Source organism: Delphinus delphis, chromosome 16 (genome assembly GCF_949987515.2).
Source record: "Delphinus delphis chromosome 16, mDelDel1.2, whole genome shotgun sequence".
In the NCBI taxonomy this organism is placed as follows: domain Eukaryota; kingdom Metazoa; phylum Chordata; class Mammalia; order Artiodactyla; family Delphinidae; genus Delphinus; species Delphinus delphis.
Genome location: NC_082698.1, coordinates 39,647,660 through 39,670,236, shown reverse-complemented (window position 1 = coordinate 39,670,236; position 22,577 = coordinate 39,647,660). Strand labels below are relative to the sequence as shown.

At 40.7% G+C, this 22,577-nt stretch overlaps 2 protein-coding genes across 2 annotated transcripts in view; one reads left to right on the top strand and one right to left on the bottom strand.

Moving 5' to 3' along the window:
• The window catches only part of LOC132439843 (cGMP-dependent protein kinase 1), a 1,104,652-nt gene that overhangs the window by 486,949 nt on the left and 595,126 nt on the right, over window positions 1-22,577 (bottom strand). The window lies entirely within an intron of this gene.
• Window positions 18,396-22,361, top strand: CSTF2T (cleavage stimulation factor subunit 2 tau variant). Its single transcript, XM_060034570.1, has one exon. The coding sequence runs from the start codon at window positions 18,441-18,443 to the stop codon at window positions 20,559-20,561; it is 2,121 nt and encodes a 706-aa protein (XP_059890553.1). The 5' UTR covers window positions 18,396-18,440; the 3' UTR covers window positions 20,562-22,361.

The window sequence follows — 22,577 nt, the reverse complement described above, 5'->3', positions numbered from 1 at the left end:
AAATTATTATCATCACTCTGAGGTATAAGTTTGCTGTTTGTTCTCTCCTATCCCTCCCACCAGAACGTAAACTGGGTGAGAAAAGGAACTTCATTTCAGCACTCAGAATATCTAGAGCATAAGAGATGATAAACGTTTGATGAAAATATACATAAACAAATGAATGAAGGGGAGGACTAAGAGATCTGACACAGGAAGAGGGATTAGAAAAACACTATAATAATCAAGGCAGGGCTTTCCTGGTGGCACAGCGGTTGAGAGTCCGCCTGCCGATGCAGGGGACGCGGGTTCGTGCCCCGGTCCGGGAAGATCGCACATGCCGCGGAGCGGCTGGGCCCGTGAGCCAGGCTGGGCTCGTGAGCCATGGCTGCTGAGCCTGCGCGTCCGGAGCCTGTGCTCCGCAGCGGGAGAGGCCACAACAGTGAGAGGCCCGCGTACCGCAAAAAAATTAAAAAAAATTAAAAAATAAAATAAACAAGGCAGAAGGCAAGGAAGACTTACATGTCTAAGGCTTATAATTTGCTGTCCATGCTGTTGATCATAGGCTCATTATTCTTTCATTTCTAAGGATGCTTCCCTTCTTCCTTGACGATCATAAATCTCATACTCTGATTTAGGGAATTGCCAACAAATCTACATTTATATTATATCAGCACAGTGACTAGCTTTCAAAGATGATTAGCTGTCCCCTAGGCTCTGCATCCCCTCCCTAGTTTGACAATTCCTTCCCTTGGCCTCCCCAGACTTCTGCCACTGCTGACTAACTACTGCCTAAGCTTATTCAGAGTTAATCTATTCACAGGAACAGAAGCAGACACAAAGAGTTGGGGGAGGGAGGCAGAAAGGCGAGGGAATGCCTGTTTTTTGCCTTCCATCTGCTTTCCTGGTCATTTTAGGCCTGAATCGTCTCTATTTTCAGACCAAGGCACATTGCCCTGAGGGTGCTTTCATGGGAAGAACTAGTTGGAACCCTACTGCCCATCAACGTGTTCACATTGCCTGCCAAGCCCTCCTCTCCGCATACTTTAGAGAAAGCAATGTTATTAACGAAAACTGTCTTACCTTTACTTAAGGGGAAGTCAACAGAGAAAGGAAACCAAAAATTAAGTAATAAACCACTACTTTTTTTTTTTTTTTTGCGGTACGCGGGCCTCTCACTGCTGTGGCCTCTCCCGTTGCGGAGCGCAGGCTCAGCAGCCATGGCTCACGGCCCCAGCCGCTCCGCGGCATGCGGGATCATCCCGGACCGGGACACGAACCCATGTCCCCTGCATTGGCAGACGGACTCTCAACCACTGCGCCACCAGGGAAGCCCTAAAGCACTATTTTTAATTCCATCTTAAACCCATGTGATTTGTGAGCACAAATTTAATACTGATTTTCCTCAGGGATATAATAGCAGTAGAAAGATGCTTAACAACAGCGCTGGATGAAGACCTGGCATTTCCCAGCTGTTGACACAGTAGTGCAGTGGGTTATTAACAGACTCACCCTCACTGTCAGAATATTATCTGGGAGGTGCCCTTGACTGCTTGCAATGCCCTGGTGTATCTTGACTCTGGGCTCTGTACCTTTCTTTTCCTCTGCCTGTAATACTCTTAACCTCATCTTTAACTAGTTAGCTCCTATCTGTACTTTGGGTCTCAGCATCGTGTTGTGTGGAAATTTGTTTTTTATTTTGTTTTGTTTTTTTGGGATAGCACCCTGAGCTTCTCATGTTCTGGCAGTCATCACACTTTGTGAATAGTGCTTGTTTATTTTCTAGCTTTCCTGCTAGACTCATAGTTCCTTGAAGGTGGGGAATGGGTTGATCTATTTATCCCCAGCTCTAGGATGGAAGTATCAACTCAGAAGAGGGTATGAGTCAGGACTCATTAAATCCTGGACTATTTAATCAAAAGATAATTAGAAAATATTCTTACATTTTTACTTCCAAAAAGCAAGCTCCTCAAAGGAAGACAATCACAGGACGAATGTTTCAATGTGCTGTTTACGGTTAATATCCAAGTATTTGCTGTTATTATGTCCCAAGTACAAAAACTTAAAATTCACAGGATGCTTTCAGTCTGCATTGTGTCAAGGTTTCCAAATGAATAATTGCTATAAACTGAATGGCTGTTATTGATTTGTTTGGTTTTTGAAAATAATGTTATTTTTAATTCTTTCCCAGTTTTATTAAGATATAGTTGGCATATAACATTGTATTAGGTTAAGGTGTACAACATAATGATTTGATAGATGTATAAATATTGCAAAATGATTGCCACAATAGGCTATTGTTTGTTTGGTATTTGATCATGTCCTCTCCTTTCAACTTACTTTCAGCCTATCCATTCCTAATGAAACGTGTAGAAACAGGATCTGAGCAACCAGACAGAACTCTGAACTTTTCTACTTTAGAATATTTAAAAGAAAAAAAAAATGCATAAATAGAAACTTGATCAATCAGCATTCTTTGCAAGGGCTGCTTTTTCCTTCTGTGAACCCTTAACCTATTGGAGCAAATAAGGAAAACAACCTGAGAAATCCTGCATTTCCATGTTGCTATTTACCTAATATTAATACTCCTAAAAAATATAAATTTACCTTTTCCACAGGTTATTTTAAGCTTGCTGCATTATTACCTGTAAATGATATTTTATGAGAAACAACAAAAATCGCAAAATAATAATTCCATTTTTATAATGGATGTCAGTAGGAAAACAGAATTCAGTATATAGGCAGCTTTTCTGGAGCAAATCCATTCTGTTTACTGGGGACTATCTTATTAAATATGCTTCCCATGAAACTGGAAGAGCATCACTTGTCCTTTTAAAGAAGAAAAGCTACATAACTAGGTAAGCAAAGAAAACAGCTTGCTGAATAATGCATAGTTCTTAGTATTAACAACTCAACAGCTATATGCATACTGATTCTAACAGTTCACATAGTGCTTGTTACCTAGGCAACCCAATGAATGATAGCAATTACATGGAAACACATGTTGTACTTGTTACAATACATCCTATTATAGGAAGGTCCGGGAAACCCGGGAGCCTCATCAATCGGCTCAGTGTGGGGATGCTGGCTTATCACAGTAAATGACCTGGAAACCTGTTTCCGAGAGACACCCCGGGCAAAATGTTTAAAAAGATTTGGGGCAGATGGTTAGGTCCTAGAATGCCAAAGACCTCACAGAAGTCTTGGGGTACATGAATGTCCAGATACCCAGTCTTAGTTTTGAAAAATGTGTTTGAGAATGGTAGGGAACGCTATGTTTGACTAGAAGATGGACCCTCTCAAATATCCTCCAGGACAATTACCAGAAACCAAGCATAAAGGTTTGTAAACTAGAAGAGCTGGGTTTCTGACTGATAAGGTAACAAAAAATGTGTAATTACTTGTGGGAGGCACATCCTCTCCTGCTCTCCCGGGGCAGTGGGAGATAGAAACTGACAAGAAGCAAGCAGTGGTAGCAGCAGGTGGTAGAAGAAAAGAAAACAGTGAAGTGTCTCATTTCATCAAGAGAAAGAGTGATCAGGGCTCATCAGGCTGCAAAACAATATAGGACAGTCACTTTGAGACATGGTTGACATTCACAAGGCAAAGCCTCAGCCTTCATGAAAAGTGAGGTTTGGGAAGAGGAGATGGAATGGTTTGGCATCCTAATAATTCCAGTAGCTGTGAGCATCCAAGACTCAAATTGTCTAATGACAAGTTTGCAAAAGGCCTGGGAAAGGAAAGTTCACACGAGCATATATAAGGACATCTATATTTTCAGTGATTATCATTAAAGGTAATATGCATATTAGCAGGTTTTCTAAGAAAAGTTTCAAACATTTTCTCATTCTGATTGTCCATATCAGGGCTCTTTACATCATTCCCTCAGAGACAAAGCCAGGTGTATCCAGGTGAGATGATAAACACAAGGGCGATATCTCCCCTCCCTTTAGATGAAAGGAAATCAATAGGATAGAAGATCTAAAAATAGTAACAATATGATAATAATAATTACTATTTTTAACATGCTTTTTCTAATGTGGTCATTGTAAATTTACATCTCTCTAGGCTATTGAAACCCTCATTCTGTGGAGCAATTACATTTTAGTATGCATAAATGTCCTCCACATGAGTACATGCCTTCCACGAACTCAAACGGAGTGTGTCTCAAAGTGAAGTCTATCACAGACACAGAAAACAAACTTATGGTTACCAAAGGAGAAAGGTGTGGGGAGGGATAAATTAGGAATTTGGGAATAAAAGATACATACTACTACATATAAAATAGATAACCAACAAGGACCTACTATATAATCAATATTTTGTAATAACCTATATGCGAAAAGAAACTGAAAAAGAATTTATATATGTATAACTGAATCGCTTTGCTGTACACCTAAAACTAACACAACATTGTAAATCAACTATACTTCAATAAAAATAATTTTTTTTTTTTTACAGGTGAAGTCTATAGACCCCCCTCCACCACCGAGGGCTTGATTCCAGATGTTCACTCCAAATGCAGATTCCAGAGCTCTGTGTCCAGAGTTTTTGATTTAACCCTCCTGGAGGGGACCCAGGTAATCTATACTGTAGCGAGTTCCTACAGGATTGCTGATGCATGCTAATTTGATTGAGAATCTTTTTAAGTTTGTCAATTTATCTATGAAGCTTGACAAACAGTAGAAAACTGGACACTACCTAATGGAATGCTTTTGTCAGGGGAGAGGATGAAGAGCACAGGGTAGATGAAGTCCAACAGTAAAAAAAAAAAAAAAAAAAAGACATACCTCGATAAAAGAAACCTCTGTATTATCCTATTCTCTAGGCTTCTTACTCATAGAAAACTGCAATTATTTGTTTGTTAGATATCCTTTGAGAAATGCCTTATAAACATACCAGTATAACATCTCATATGTGTATACATAGCCCATTGCAGGGGGAGAGGGGTAAAAAAGAATGGGAACATACAATAGCATTGGCCTGTCACATGCTCTTTTTCACTAAAACATATATATAGTTGATTATTCCATAAGTACAAATATAGATGTCCCTCATTTTTAAAACAATTGCATGTAGTTCTATAAAAGACATTATACTTTTATATGATATATAGCTATAATAAATGTAATTCATCTAATTCATTGCTGAAATATATGTTGTTTCTAGCATTTGTGATTACAATGAACGATGCCTCCCAACATTTCAGAACTACTGCTCCAAGTAATAAGGGTAAGGATGGTTCAGTCTTTCTCTGACTACAGGAAGGTGTCATGATCATTATCAGTGTTATCTGCCATTCTCTGAAATGGGCGGTACATACTGCAGCACACAAAAATTTTGCTCTTAGCACCTAAAACATCCTTCTGTCTACCTTTCTATGTGATTTCTTTGCCTTCCAAGAAATTTTTTTCTGTCTTTCAAGAGATAAGAGAGAGACCCTTTTCTCTTCTAAAACCCTACTCCTTTTTACTGCCCTCTTTTATCATCCTCCTCTCTTTGCCCTGAATGTGCTTTAGTCTTCTACACGATTGAGAGTCACTGCAAGAGGATAACTGATGCTCTCCCATGCTGTATACATGGGGTTTCTGGCCACTCTTTCCCTGTGTGAAGAAATCCGAACATCTAATTTGATAAAGCACTATGTAAGTGGAAGAAATAAAAATAACAGAGTACAAGGATCTATTAGATTTAAGTGGCTGTCTTTCAGGTTCTAAATAAAATTTGGCATTCTAAATAATGTTTGGATGTCTTTTTCTGAACAGACACTGGAAGCTATATAATAATATTGCTGCAGTGCACAAATATTAGTCTGACCCAATACTAATACGCCAAACATAATCACTTGCATTACATAAATCTATATGTGCCTGAGGTATGCATAATGTTTGTTTGTTTAAATTTATTTATTTATTTTTGGCTGTGTTGGGTCTTCGTTGCTGCGTGCGGGTTTCTCTAGTTGTGGTGAGCGGGGGCTACTCTTCGTTGCGGTGTGCGGGCTTCTCATAGCAGTGGCTTCTCTTGGTCGTGGAGCACAGACTTTAGGCACGCGGGCTTCAGTAGTTGTGGCTCGCGGGCTCTAGAGCACAGGCTCAGTAGTTGTGGCTCACGGGCTTAATTGCACTGGGGCATGTGGGATCTTCCCGGACCAGGGCTCGAACCCGAGTCCCCTGCATTGGCAGGAGGATTCTTAACAATTGCGCCACCAGGGAAGTCCCTGCATAATGTTTTAGAGTCTGCAAGACTCTTTTATATTCATCATCCTAATTTTAAAGCTAGAAAATATTCAATCCATTTTAATACCCTACTGATAAATCCCTTCTGAACTTCCAAACATGAAATGGACCACTTTAAGTGTTTCCATTTAGCAAAGACTCATATATATCTTACTCCATATATATTTCTTCAGAGTGACAGCTGCAATGAGAAACAGCTTAAATTAATAGCCATCTCTGTTTTACTTTTCTCCTCTGTGAGATAATTTAGTTTCTAGGCACTCTTTTCTTAAGTAAGCAGCCACAGAAGATTAGAAAAGAATTCAGCACAGTGAATTATCTTGGCAAAATAACATATTAGCTAAATGGTGTCTATGAAATCACCTGTGCCACTGGCAGCTGGTTTTAGCGCGATCCAATAAATGACAAAAGAAGCTTCTGCGAGGATTTTTCAATATTCTGTCATGTGGTTATAGATTTCAGAGCTTCTTCCTGTCAGTTTTATGTTGCATTTCTTTACAAAACTGACAGGCAGCTGACAGGGCAAGAAAAGTTAGAAATATCTGGCTGGTGGTGAAATTAACAGAATTCTTCCTTTGGGGGAGTAAAACATTTATTCTAAGTGCAGAAAAATAAGTTACAGCTTTCAGGAATACACTATTTCTCTTAGTCAGACTGCCTGAAATCACGTCTGTCTCTTACTTGCCGTAAAACCCTGGGCACGTGATCTAGCCTATCTAGAAAACTGTCTAGGTAACGAACTGTGCCTCAGTTTCCTCATCTATCAAAAAACCCTCAGAAGGTTATTACGGGGGTGGAACGAGCAGTTCTGTATAAAGCATTTAGTACTGCGCGGAGCACTGTAATTGTAACAAAAATAGCTTGGATTCACATGGCTCTCTCTTAGGTCGTAGGGATGCATATTAAATAATCTTTTAGAGCCATATTTACAAAAATACACGTGGGGTTGTATAATGATATTCTATTCTATAATTATATATATATATATATATATATATATATATATATATAAAACTAAGGGCTGTATATGAAGCCCTTAGTTTTCCAAATAATATTGTGAGTAAGCATTAACAGTGGACAATAATTTTAATCCATGGCTGGAAATGGAAAGACTATTGAGAGAGGAAAGAAGAAAAGAATATAAACCTGTTGCCACCGTGGTTTATCGTGATCTTTGCCATTCTGGATCTATTTACTAAAGTATTTACTTCTATCTTCACTCACAACTCACTCTTCTCCTAATTTAACTTTTACAGCAACCCATCTCATCTGCTTTCTCACTCAACCACCCACAGTTACTGACAGCCACCTCCCTCATGCAGGAAAACTGCTGATGTCTTCTCAGGGAAGAAGGCAAAAAATGCTACACTTTGAGCTAAGCAATCAGAACTGCTTTGGAGCCACCATGACGGAAACCAAAGGGAAGGGGATTTCATCTTGCTTCCTACGGTGCTGCTCTTTCTAGGAGCTTCGGACTCTTTTCTACCTAAACAATAGGAATCATATGTGCTTATACTCTGAGTGAAAGAAGGAGGTTGGAAAGTAATGGACAGCAGCTACAGAAACAAGAGGGAGAAAAAAAAAATTTTTTTTAAATCCAGGAGAAAGTATACGAATAAGGAAGGTCATCTTAGGAAGAAGCAAAGTCCTCAAATGACATAACCAGTTACTGAGCCCCACAAAAACAGGACAATGTATCAAGGCATTAACAGAGGCTTGATGCTACTGTCCCTGGTGAGTAAGTTATTATGATGCTTCACTTGCGAGCACAGACTCGTGGTCAAAGATAAACTCATGTTTGTACCATTTCCTCGAAGTACAATTAACATTTGAATTTAGTTGCAATACTTAATTTAACTAAGAAATAAGTTTGGTTATATTTTATCCATGCTGTACTTAAATACTGTTCTCAAGAAATCATGCTTTGTTTTAAGGTCAGAGTTTAAGGACTAATCAGAAAATAATAAGATGCTCATTGAATAAATGGCCTGGCAATGATGTACCATCCACCAGGAAAGAGCCTTGCCCACATCCCCAGGGTCTAGACAGAGAGGAACATGAAGGGCTGTCCGTTATACTGACTTCAAGTCAAACGCAATGTGTTAAGTAATAACATATAATATACACATATATACATATATGCATGTACATATGTATATGTGTGTGTATACATATACACACGCATATAGGTATATATGTGTATATATACATATACACACATATATAAAATATCTATGGAGAGAGGGAGAGAGGACCTAGCATGGTAAAGAGAAATAACAGTCCCTTTTCTTAGTAATAAGGAAAAAAATTTCATCTTCTACCCCAGCAAGAAGGTCAGTGGGTAAACAGTAGTTATATTTTCATTTTCTATATACCTCTCAGGAAATCAAATCAAAAATGCATCTGTAAACTGTCTGCTCGAATCCTGTATTCTCTATCTTGTCTGACAGAACGGAAATTCCTTGCAGACACAGCTGTTCTTTTGCCACAAATTTGAATCTGAACACCATAAATCCTCAGGAAAAGTTCCAGAGAAAAGCTAATAAAACTTTCTAGTGAAAAGTTCTACTAAAGCAGGGGTCACATTTCAGTTCACATTTAAACCCCACAGTGGCAAACGCAGTGCCTACCTTCCCCAGAGCACGTGCTCCATAAATATTTGCGGAAGAGGTGCTGAATCAATTTTAGCTGAATAATGAATAACAGCATTCCTAAAGAGTTATCAGGCCATTGCTGATCTGAAATGAGTGAGGTAAGTTTCCTTCCTGTCAGAGATGCATACATTTTCCTGCCCTCCTCCACCATTTCCATCCCGTCTGCAGACACCTGCTCTCAGGAGGATTTCTTGGAACCTGGCCTCCCTGTGGAAGTCCTGCAGGTGAGAATGAAGGCCTGCAACAATTGCTCAAGCCTGGGACCTTTGCAGCAGACCCCAGACCACTAAACTGGCAGAGAAACTTCTTGATTCTCCCTGCAGGTATCACCTTCTCTTTCCCGGACCCCTCACAGGCCACGGGCTAACAAGCACAGTTCCATTTTCAGAGCTAACAAAAGACTGACCTCCAAAGGAATCGGTCATTGGAACTTCCCTGTTTCCCTGCAGGCACTGGCTTTGTTCCCCAGAGCCAGGAGGGAATTGGCAAACACCTGCAGGTGAGTGAGAGGACATCTCTCACTGTACCGCTGTGCCAGAAAGTGTGTGCAGCTATTTCAAGGGGAATGTCAGATGGAAGTGATGAAGATGATACATGGAAGAATTGTTACTATTCATTACTGTACCATTAAACTGCCAGGAAGAGAATTAGTAATATTTTAATATGACGGATAGAAGAGTTTGATATTTTAAAATATACGCTCTATTCATCTACAAGAAAATCATACATTATACATGCGTGAGCTCTCTGAAGATCGTGAATCAGTGGCCAAATATTTCTTTACTGTTTGATTCCAGACTATTTTTCTATCTGTAAATCAATATTTAAAATTTCTGTGAAAATGACCCATTTTTGGCACTAGCATTTTGTTTTTGCAGAGACGGAGGGAGTGACCTAGAGAAATGTTGTAGGAAAACTCTCTCCAGTGGGAGGTGCGTTGTCAGGGACCTCTCCATGCTAGCAGGTAAAGGAGGTTAACTCCTGGCACTGCAACAGTCTGTAGAGTCCCTCGCACTCCAGCTGATTGCTGGGTGCCCACATAGAGTTGTGAAAGAGTTTCACTATCACCCTGGATCCACTCCCTTTCCCATACTGTATTGAATCATGGACGGACATCAGAAGAGAGCTACACCACTCTCTCCCGGGAAGCTGGAATTGGTACCCAGAAAACAAATCATTCTCTCTGGGAAAATCTGTAGCAAGTAAATCAAAAGACTGTAGAAGAGCCCCTTAAAGGCAGTGGTCTTGGGAGAGAAATCAGAGCAATCTGGTTCTTCAAGCAGAGTTGGGGAGGGGGGAGGAGGAAGAAATATGGGAATAGAGCATCCTGAATGCATTACAATTGCCCATTCTTTGTTTTCCTGAAGATGACGGTATTACTGCATGTTATGGACTAAACTGTGCCCCACCACCATCACCACCACATACACAAGTTCATATGTTGAATTTGCTGTTGAAGCCCTAACCTCCAATATGACCTCTTTATTACTTTAAAGAGGTAATTAAAGTTAAATGAAATATAAGGGTGGGGCCCTAATCCAATACGGCTGCTGTCTTTATAAGAAGTGGAAGAAACACCAGGGATTTACACTCACAAAGGAAAGGCCATGTGAGGATACAGCTAGAAACTGGCCATCTGCAAGTCAAGGAGAGAGGTCTCTGGAGAAAGCAAACATGCCAGTATCTTGATCTCAGACTTCTAGCCTCCAGAAATGTGAGAAAATAAAATTTGATTGTTGAAGCCTCCCAATCTATGGTATTTTGTTATGGCAGCCCAAGCAGACAAATACATTGCTTGTGGGTTCTGAGAGGTAACAGTGTAGCATTAAAATACCATCCCCTGCTTTTGCTTATCAATGTTGGAGTTGGTTTCTGTACTTGTACCAAGAAGCACTAGTTACCACATTCCTATAAACATTGTATTTTACATGTTTATCCCATGTGTGACTCTGGGGGATCTAACTGTTTGATGGAAAATTTGAACTGACACTCCAAAGTCATGTTTTTTCAAGGATCGTTCAAATTGATAAAAAATCCAAAATACTTTCTGTGACGCTGGTTTTTGTTGTTGTCATTTTTAACAATCTGAGCCCCCAATCAAATATTTCAGAAAGACCTCTTTCCTGTAACTTGGTATAAATATAGGCTCGTTCTACAGGCCCGTCGAGCCTCAGAAGAGAGGTAGCAGCCTAACTTCTGAAGTGAATGGCAGTTCTGACACTTCTCTGAAGTTGGGTATTGGATTGTTCTGGTTACAGAAAAAAAGATTCACAAGTTGATAATCTTAAACAGTATGTCTTTTTCAGGGCTCTTACGTTTCCACAGTTTATGAGGACACTTCCTTCCTCTGTGTTCTTTCCGGTGATAGCCTGAAGCAGGAATAGGGAGCTCTGCTTCTTGCCCAATTAGTTCTGTTTTTCCACGTTTGAATAAATGGCCTCTGTCTGCCAGTGAATGCTCGAAAGTAGTAGTTGTGCTGGACACGACTGTAAGCTCAAATAGGTATCCCATGTGCCAGACCAACACACTGTTGTATAAGCCTGGATCCTCCACAGTCAAAGTTCAGGCGGGCCCTTTTAATAATAATGAATAAGTGGAATTCCAGCCAACTAAATATTTGAAGAGTGCATTTCCTGATTTAGTATAAGAACTCAGTGAGCACCAAAAATGATCAGGAAAATTCTCATTGCACTGTCCTATGGAATTCAGCCTAAAAATTATCCATATTCAACTACAAATCTACCATAAACCAAAATGGCAATGTTATCCAAGGTTGTCTCTGTACAATGTTTTTAAAAATATCGTCTGACAACAGACCATGAGTTCACCCAATACAACCCCTTCAAAGATAAAAATGAAGATCTAAATTTTACCTGGATGAAAAAATGAAGATATACATTTAAAAATAAATAGCATTAGACTAAAATCTGAGTCTCTTTCCACTTAGGATGCTGCTTCTACCACAACAATTAATTTTACACAACAAAGGTAGATTAACAATTACCATACAAAATAAATAGTGATCAAAAACAAATACATAATTTATTCCATGCAAGAGTTCAATACAGGTGATGTTATTGCCATTTAAGTGATGCAGAAATGGAAGCACAGTGAGTTTATGTAATTTGTCCAAGGCTACACGGTGACTTGTTGAATTAGACAGCTGACTCAAAGCTCTGATTAAAGTATGTATTCTTAACCCCTTCACTCTACTGCCTCTCAGAAGTGCTGAGAACAGTTTGGAAGGGAAACTCAGAAGCTCTAGATCCCATTACAAGCTAGGCCAGTAACCAGGCATCTGACCCCGGTTGAGTCCCTTGTCTTCCCTGAGCTTTATTTTCTTCACCTATTAAAAAAAAAAAAAAAAAAAAAGAATGTGGTTGGACTACACAGGCCCACCCAGGGAGAATGTTTGGCTCTGTTCAGTAAAAGTGATTCATCTCACGTATAAGTAAATGAATTTTACTATTTGTTCATATTAAATACATTTTAAAATTTGGGAAAAATGTCATGGACCAATATTATTTTAGGTTTGAGAAATTTGGGCTCTTTCATTTTTATGGAAAATACATCATTACCTATCTAACTAGATGTATTTTAAAATCCTTATGTGATGTTTAACTATAGCCATGCAAATTGAAAAAGGAAACATTTTCTCAATTGCTTCAGTTTTTATACCTTATAGTCCATCTGTTGCCACAGCACTGATTGTGATATCAAAATTGCAATTAGTTACACTCAGAGACAATCAGGAAAAAGGCCAAGGGAGACTGTGTCCAGGTCTCAATAACCTGTGATTACTGTGAAATGGGAATTTAAAATCAAGAGACCTGGTTTCAGGCTACAGTTTTGCCACTTATTAGCTATGTGTCCTTGGGAAACTTATTTAATGGAATAATAATTTAAGAGCTTGAGTCAAATGATGTGTGGGCAAATCCTGGCTCTGCCAGTTAACATCGGCACACTGGTTAACTTCTCTGTGCCTCTGTTTCTTTAGCTATAAATTCAGACACTATGACTGCCTATCTCAGAGGGGTTGTTGGAAGGATTAAATAAAATGTTGTATTTTATAAAACATTTATCAAAGGGTCTCCTTCCTCTTAAGGGCTCAGAGTTAGGTATTATGACTAGTATCTGTATTTCGGGTGCGTCCATTGCTAGGTAAAGTTCTAAGTAACAGTTAAGTTTCTACATCTTTAAAATAAGGATGCAGTAGTATGTACCTCACATGATTGTTGTCAAGATCAGATGTGGGAAGCCAAAGAAATTATTTTGTAAACTGAAAGCCTTAAATTACCATTTGGTTAACATAAGTAAATTGTTATTGTAAAATGACCTTGTAATTATTTAAAAAATATTTACTGAGTGCTCAGAATATAAGACACTGGACTAAGCACTATGAAGAATATAAAACAGATGTGGGTTCTATGCTTAAGTGATAACACAAGAATATCAGTACCTCTAATGACAGAAGATAATGGGTGTCAAATCCATACTCTAGTCCAAGTATTAAAAAGGATAGTCCAAGTGCAAAAGATATCCTGGAGAAGGATTGGATAAGATTGGTAGTCTTACATCTCTGCCATTATCATTCTATGTTCATATTTCAGAAAGATGAGAGAAAGTCTAGTGACTCTTAAATCAAGTTTACATTTCTGAATCTGATCTTCAAAACCTTTCGTAATCTGATCCAAAAGACAGTCTTCTCTCGCACTGCTCACTAACTCTCTATTGGTTTCCTCTGAGGGCATCCAAAACACCAGGTTCCAATTTCATGTCTTGGCTATTCCAAGCTCCTGGCCTGTTCTCTGGATCTTCTGTTTGTACATACTAGATTATAACCCATCCCTTAAATCCCAGCTCCATCAGGAAGTCTTCCCTGATGAGCTAGATCTTATCACTCTCTTCCATCTCTACACACTTTATTTACATATCTATTTTATCAAATAATAACCTGCAGGAATTATCACTGACCTAAAATAAAATGACAAGGGTCCTGACAGCAGGTCTCCATTCTGATTTGGGGCATGCTATTTAATGCCACAGGTTTCTTCTTATGTAAAATGAACTCTAATGTCACTCCCATCATCTATTCAACATATAATAAGCACCCACCTGTGCTAATTAAGCTCTATCCTAGGGGCTGAGGATACAGTGGCAAAGAAGACAAAGTAACTATCTATCTATCTATCTGTCTATCTATGATTGTCTCCCTTTTAGCTCAGTGGTCCTCAAACATCAGGCTGCATTACAGAATCACCTGGGGAACTTGTTAAAACTATACGTGTATACACACACACACACACACACACACACACACACACACACACACACACAAGTCCCTGATGCAGTAGGTTTGCAGTAGGGTCCCAAATTTTGCATTTCTAAGCTGAAGCTCATGCTACTGGCCCAGGGACCATACCTAGAGAGTCTATTCTAGTGGAATGTCTATCTTTTTCACTGCTATATTGCCAATACTTAGAATAAATATTTATGTAATAAAAGAATAAATATAAGACACTGTTAATTGACAAGGGGGAGTCATACTCTTTCCCTTAAAGATGTTATAGAAGGAAAAGTACAATTCTACTAAAAGGTAGAAGGGTTTCTATCAATGTTAAGATAAGGAATGGTTTATATCCAAAGGAAAATGAACTTACTTCCAACCTAGAGAAAGGAGGAAGAAGATTAGGGAGAACTTTGTGGAGTAGTATATTTGATCTATTCCTTGAAGGACCCATACATTTATTTTAAAAATGCCTATCATAGCTAAAAATATTTTTAGTAATTATCTTTGGAATTTGTCTAATTAATCTATGGTGAATCCTTTTTAAATCCTTCAAAGTCAACAGAATCTTTATATTCTGATGTAAGATTTGATATTTGGAAAAAGCTAAACATCATATTTTTTTGCCAAGTCTTGTCAGAAAGTCAGGTGATTTAGCTGCACAACTCTGTTCTTGGTTGTAAACAAGGTATACATTTGAGTTAAGGCACCAATTTCCTAGTATGACTTACAAATGGAGCCTTGAAACAATTTCAGGGCAGTAGTTTAAAAATCATTTTGAACACTGGAAGCCTTGATGGATTAAGTTTATAGTTTCTGAAGGTGATTAGTTTGAAGAATGGCCCCCATTTGGCCGTATGCCCTGATATATTTGTTTAAAAATCACTCTTAGTATAGTTGGTATTTTGATGTAGTGAAAGAACTGATGTCTGAACATGAAAGATGCCATGTACATTTTTCTTCAGATTGCATACCGTGCTATAAATATCTAAAGTTTAAACATTATGGAAACAAAGAAAGCAACGTAAACTGGAAGTTCTTCCAAGGCAGATCTGTGAAAAGTATGTGTTGGTACCAGGAGATATACAGGTTCCTAAGAACTCTTGGTAATTCTGGGCCACCCAGTTCACTAATAAATATTAGTTTATGTGTCCTGCTCATTGAGCTATGTGCTGGGTCACACTGGACCTCTATGAAGGGGGCCTATATCAAAACATTCTTCTAGTCTGGAATACGGGAACTAAAGAGAACATACAAGGCCTCTGACAAAAAGCACACTGTTACAGTCATGGCTTTTCCCTTCTTGTTTGTCCCCAGAGCTCCTCAGCTACTCTGTTCACCCATCTTTGAGCCCAGGGTTTCTTCAGGGTAGGGTCAGCATGTCCTAGCTCTACTAGGTCAGCATTAAAAGAGTAATAGATTTTTTTAAGAGCTCCCATATCTTATACCTTTTAACAGAGTGTACTAAGCTTAGTTTGGTCTGATACAAATGAAAAAAACCCAACACTTCAAGTCTCTTTGTTTAGACCAGTGATTCTTAAAGTGGGGTCCCCAGAGCAGCAGCAGCAGCAGCATCTGAGAATCTGTTAGAAATGCAAATTCTCCAGTCCCACCCCAGAAATACTGAAGCAGAACTGGGGAGGGGAGGTGGTGAGGCCCAGCTACCTGACTTAACTAGCCATGGATCTAGGTGGTTCTGACGTATGCCAAAGTGTGAAGGCCACTGGTTTAGATTTTATCAGCAGGGGCAGTAAAGAAACTCTCACTATCAGATAAGCTGCACGGACTTTTATGAACTTTACAACTTATTGTAATAGCCTATTATCATCCGCTTGATAACTACATTTAACATAAACACAATTGCACATGTAATCGACATCTAAGTTGTCCTCGACAGAATGCATGTTAAAAGGTCGTGGCTTGGGGCTTCCCTGGTGGCGCAGCGGTTAAGAATCCACCTGCTAATGCAGGGGACATGGGTTTGATCCCACATGCCGCGGAGCAACTAAGCCCCTGCACCAGAACTACTTAGCCTGCGCTCTAGAGCCCGTGAGCCACAACTACTGAGCCTGTGTGCCACAACTACTGAAGCCCACGTGCCTAGAGCCCGTGCTCCACAACAAGAGAAGCCACCGCAATGAGAAGCCTGCACACCACAACGAAGAGTAGTCCCCGCTCTCCACAACTAGAGAAAGCCCGCAGGCAGCAATGAAGACCCAATGCAGCAAAAAAAAAAAAAAAAAAAAGTCATGGCTTTCTTAGTAAAGAGATGGTATGAAAAGGAGACAAATGAACCTAAGGAACTTGTTTTTAGTTTTCTGAAATGATGACATCCTCAACTCCCCTCCACCCCTGCCCCACCTCAAATAAAAGAATCAGGGGGGAAAATATTACTATCAAGTAATACACTTTATCATTTGCAGATATAGGTTATCATACATCTTGAATGAATAGCTATGTCCAAGCCTGTTTTAAAGAACTATTAAAACACTTGAAGGTAAATGGATGCTTTGTCTGATTTGTAGCTAAACCCTCACACTCATTTCAGATCTATTCATTGAACTATGATACCCAAGATTCATAACACAATTTTTTGATGAAACGTAAAGTTTCATAATCTCCTCAAAAGGCATACATAGAATAAAATGATTCTCTGCTTAAAAGTTAAGACTTAGGCTCTGCAGCAGTACAGTTCATAGACATGTAATGCAATCTATATATGTAACTTTAATTTTTCTAAGTAACCACATAAAAAAAGTAAAATAAAATGAGTGATATTAATGTTAAATATATTTTGTTTAATCCAATGTACTAAACATATCACTTCAACATGAAAAAAATAAATTAGTGAGATATTTTTACATTTTTATACTTAGTCCTGAAAATCTTGCATGTATTTTACAAGTATAGTAAATCTCAGTTAGAATGCTAAATTTTAACTGAAAATACTTTTTATTTAGGTTTAATAAATTTTATCATTGCGAAAGTAGATTCCTTACTCGTTGTTCCAAACATACTAAAAAGTTTTCCAAAAGCCTAAGTGAATATCAGTTTTTATATTAAAATTAATAAAAGTAATGAAATTAAAACTTCAATTTCTCAATCACACTAGCCAACTTTCATGTCCTCGACAGGCTACAAGTTGCTAGTAGCTACAATACGGGGCGGAGACGCCCTGGAGCTGTGAGGGACCAACCTGGGTAAGAATTCAGGCTTTGCCGGTTACCGGCTGCTTAGCAAATTACCTAGCCCTCTCCAAGCTTCAATTCTATCGCCTGTTAAATAGGGGAAAGACCCACATTCCACATGTTTCAACTTCTGCCAGCAAAAATAGCAGCAGAGAGAAACTAGTTTGTTTTCTCCTTCATAATAGAGGTGGCGAAATCATTTCATCAATTTATAATAATCAGAACCAATCTAAATGCCTACAGTTTAAGAATGGTTAAATACTTTTAACTCATCCGCTGTAGCCCTAAAATTCAATTAATTATTATTATTAATATCGGTTAATATAATTAAGAAAAAGGTATCATTTTGAATAGCTCGACTGCTGAGTGCGTGCACAAAGATAAACTTATAAGGACCAGACACCTATCGACAGCGGCTGCCTGAAGCAACAGGATGGGGGCGGGGATGGAGCTAGCACACGCCTTCAGTTTGTATTTCTGGGCAGTAATTGTCCAAAAATGCTTTTCTAAAAAGGAGCTATTACTTTTGTATTTTAATGAGAAAATCCCAAATCTGCTTTGAAACGACTACACTTCTCCCTCACTGTCTGCATTGTGATTTTAAATATAGCATAAATGTACTCTAATAAGGAGAAACTGCTGTGCGGAAATACTTTGATCAGAGCGCAGAACACGCGCCCTTAATCTTTCAGTGAGCCGTTTCCCGCCAGGCAAACGGAAGCAAAACCGCCCTTGACGTCATGGGAGGCGGCCTCTCCGAGTTACCATGGTGAAGTCTACGCGGCCATATTTACTGTGGTCAGCCCGCACCAAGCTTTTTCCTAGCGCGGGTGGTGGCGCGCCGTGGAAATGTCTGCAGAATAAGAGATGAGAAACGAATCATAAGCCTCAGTGAAGGACCAGGGGCAGAACGCCTTAATCTAGTTAGTGGAACGTAGAGGTGCAGATGCCGCGGATTAGCGGAACGATTCAAGCAGAGTAGTGCAGTTTCTGCCCGGACTTTGAAAGCCGCTTCCGTTGCGCGACGGAAGTGTGAGTCGCCAGAGGACGACTCTGGGAAGAATCCGCTGTCCGCTGTGTGTGCGCAACCGGAGTCATGTCGAGTTTGACGGTGAGAGACCCGGCAATGGATCGATCACTGCGTTCCGTGTTCGTGGGGAACATTCCGTATGAGGCAACTGAGGAGCAGTTGAAGGACATTTTCTCCGAGGTTGGTTCCGTTGTGAGTTTCCGGCTGGTATACGATAGAGAGACGGGAAAACCTAAGGGTTATGGCTTCTGCGAGTACCAAGACCAGGAGACCGCGCTTAGTGCCATGCGGAACCTTAACGGGCGGGAGTTCAGCGGGAGAGCGCTTCGGGTGGACAATGCTGCCAGTGAAAAGAACAAGGAGGAGTTAAAGAGCCTAGGGCCTGCAGCGCCCATCATTGACTCACCCTATGGGGACCCCATCGATCCAGAAGATGCCCCTGAGTCAATTACCAGAGCAGTCGCTAGTCTGCCCCCGGAGCAGATGTTTGAGCTGATGAAGCAGATGAAGCTCTGTGTCCAAAACAGTCACCAGGAAGCTCGAAATATGTTACTTCAAAACCCACAGCTGGCTTATGCGCTGTTGCAGGCTCAAGTAGTGATGAGAATCATGGATCCAGAGATTGCTCTGAAAATTCTGCATCGCAAAATACATGTCACACCACTCATCCCAGGCAAATCTCAATCCGTTTCTGGCCCTGGCCCTGGCCTTTGCCCAGGACCTAATGTTCTGCTGAACCAGCAGAATCCTCCAGCCCCTCAGCCTCAGCATTTGGCCAGAAGACCTGTGAAAGACATCCCTCCTCTGATGCAGACCCCTATCCAGGGTGGAATTCCAGCCCCGGGCCCAATTCCAGCTGCAGTTGCTGGCCCTGGCCCTGGCCCAGGCCCCTTAACTCCTGGTGGAGCAATGCAGCCCCAAGTTGGAATGCCAGGGGTTGGTCCGGTGCCCTTAGAGCGGGGACAGGTGCAGATATCAGATCCTAGAGCTCCTATGTCTCGTGGACCCATGACTGCTGGTGGCTTACCTCCTCGAGGACTGTTAGGGGATGCTCCAAATGACCCACGTGGAGGAACTTTGCTTTCAGTCACTGGAGAAGTAGAGCCCAGAGGCTATCTTGGCCCACCACATCAGGGCCCTCCAATGCACCATGCGTCTGGTCATGACAGCCGGGGCCCTTCCTCACATGACATGAGGGGAGGGCCATTAGCAGATCCCAGACTGCTCATTGGAGAACCCAGAGGACCCATGATAGATCAAAGGGGTCTACCTATGGATGGTAGAGGTAGCAGAGATTCTCGAGGGATGGAGACTCGAGCCATGGAAACTGAGGTCTTAGAGACACGAGTAATGGAGAGAAGAGGAATGGAAACCTGTGCAATGGAAGCCAGAGGGATGGAAGCGAGAGGCATGGATGCAAGAGGAATGGAGATGAGGGGCCCTGGCCCCAGTTCAAGAGGCCCTATGACTGGGGGAATTCAGGGTGCTGGTCCTATTAATATGGGGGCAGGTGGTCCTCAGGGACCCAGACAGGTCGCAAGCATTTCAGGGGTGGGAAATCCTGGAGCTGGCATGCAGGGGGCAGGTATGCAAGGAGCAGGCATGCAGGGGGCAGGTATGCAAGGAGCAGGCATGCAGGGGGCAGGTATGCAAGGAGCAGGCATGCAGGGGGCAGGTATGCAGGGAGCAGGCATGCAGGGGGCAGGTATGCAGGGAGCAGGCATGCAGGGGGCAGGTATGCAGGGAGCAGGCATGCAGGGGGCAGGTATGCAGGGAGCAGGCATGCAGGGGGCAGGTATGCAGGGAGCAGGCATGCAGGGGGCAGGTATGCAGGGAGCAGGCATGCAGGGGGCAGGTATGCAGGGAGCAGGCATGCAGGGGGCAGGTATGCAGGGAGCAGGCATGCAGGGAGCAGGCATGCAGGGGGCGAGTATACAAGGGACAGGCATGCAGGGAGCAGGCATGCAGGGAGCAAGCATGCAAGGGGCAGGCAAGCAAGGTGGAGGCCAGCCTAGCAGTTTTAGTCCTGGGCAGAGTCAGGTAACCCCACAGGATCAAGAAAAGGCAGCTTTGATCATGCAGGTTCTTCAACTGACTGCAGATCAGATTGCCATGCTGCCTCCTGAGCAAAGGCAGAGTATCCTGATTTTAAAGGAACAAATCCAGAAATCTACTGGAGCTTCTTAAAAGGTTTTAGAAAATACTTGGCAGTAGTCCCACAAAGGTTTTCTGTAGCATAGAGAATGGGTGGGTGCAGTAAGCTGACTTCGTATCCCCACCCTTGAATGATTAGGAGTTCCCTCCTCTCAGAACCTAATCTCATTTCTTGTAGTCTTCTTAGTTTTTATTTTTAATTGTGGGGTAGGGGGAGGGGGGAAGTGGGTCTCTTCACTTTAATTCACTGTAAATAATACAAAAATAACTCTGAACATGATTATATTATACCAAATAAGATTACAAAGGATACGCAGCATTGTTAAAAGGGTCTACAAGGTGTTAAGTACATTTTTAAAATACTGAGCAAAACAATGTGAAAACTGCACCTAAAGACTAAAAGATGACCTGTTAAAATGGTAATGTACTAAGATAGTTTAACGTGTTTGGTTGTATAAGAAAATAAAGACGTGTACCTCAAAATTACAAGATAATAGTTTTTGGTAAGCCATTTAAAACACAGAATCCTATTTCAGGGGCAACAGAATGCTGAATTAGGTTAAGTACTGTACTATTTTGGAATTACTTCAGAATGTTAAGAGCTAAACAGATAATTCTCAACTTGTGGTATTGGAATTGTTTTTTTTTCTGAAGCTATGCTACCTGAACAATCAAGGAATGCATCTGATGTGATGTTATTTCATTTATCCCATCTTTCAAGCAATATTTTGGCCTGGCCTTGTGCATGACAATTTTGCTGGGACAGTTCTAGGTCAATGAGGTTACTTAAATCTGCTCTGATGAGACTCTCTCTCTCAGTACCTTCCTATTTCTCAATAGTCTTCAAGCCCTAAATCTGAATAATTCTCTCACATCCTTCCCCAAAATCTGTGTAGGGACCAGTTGATCTGCATGAATTAAACATGGCCTTGGAGTTTTCATAAATAATGGAAGGTTTCATGCAGTAAAGCTCTCAGTTTTCTGGTAACTAGCTTCCATTACACAGATCTGTCTGGTCAACCAGAATCAGGAGTTAAAAATCTTAGTCTCAGCAACATTTAAAATGCCTCTTAATTTTCTTATTTCAAAATCTGCTTATCTGTCACCATTTTACCAGAATAATTGAAGCCCAGGTAGGTAAAGATATCTTTGTAGCCTGAAATCTGCTAAATTGGTTATTACTTTCCTTTTACAAGTAATAAAGCCATTTAATCCTAATATACATGCCCATGAGACATATTTAAAAATCAGTAGGAAGGTGGGGCTTACCACAGTAACTTTAGAGCTACTACTTAATTTGTCTGTAAGCCTTGAGGATGTGGAGACAAACATTTGTGTGACAGAACAAGTAATAATAACAGAAGTATAAACACCTAAGTAACCAGGTGATCTTACTCAGGAGAAGAAAAGCCAATACCTAATTACAGAGGAAAAAATTAATACAAGGAGAGAGCGGAGGCTTAGAAATTTAATTACTTTCCCGTTGCAAGGTTTTTACATCTTAAATGGATAATTCACTCTTTTTATAAAGTTTACCTCCCTACGATGTTTCCTGCTACTTATTTTACTCCTGTTTTATTGTTCATACTGTTAACTTCCCCATGTTTTCTATATGCTTCCCCTTATTGGAGGGGATAACTCTCCTTTACATGTATAGTAGTTCTGGTTAATACTAATTCAGAGTTGGCTTGATTACTTTGAAACTGTAGTTGCTTTATCTCAAAGCTTTCATTGAAAGGCTCTAACTGAAAACTATTAAATGTTATGCTCTTTGTTATAGTAAAATCTCAGCATTGTTTAATGCAGACTAAATAAAAAGAATGTACAATGAAGGCTGAATTTAGTGTCTGATGTTCATTTTATTTTTTTTGTGGTATGCGGGCCTCTCACTGTTGTGGCCTCTCCCGTTGCAGAGCACAGGCTCCGGAAGCGCAGACTCAGCGGCCACGGCTCACGGACCCAGCCGCTCCGCGGCACGTGGGATCTTCCCGGACCGGGGCACGAACCCGTGTCCCCTGCATCGGCAGGTGGACTCTCAACCACTGCACC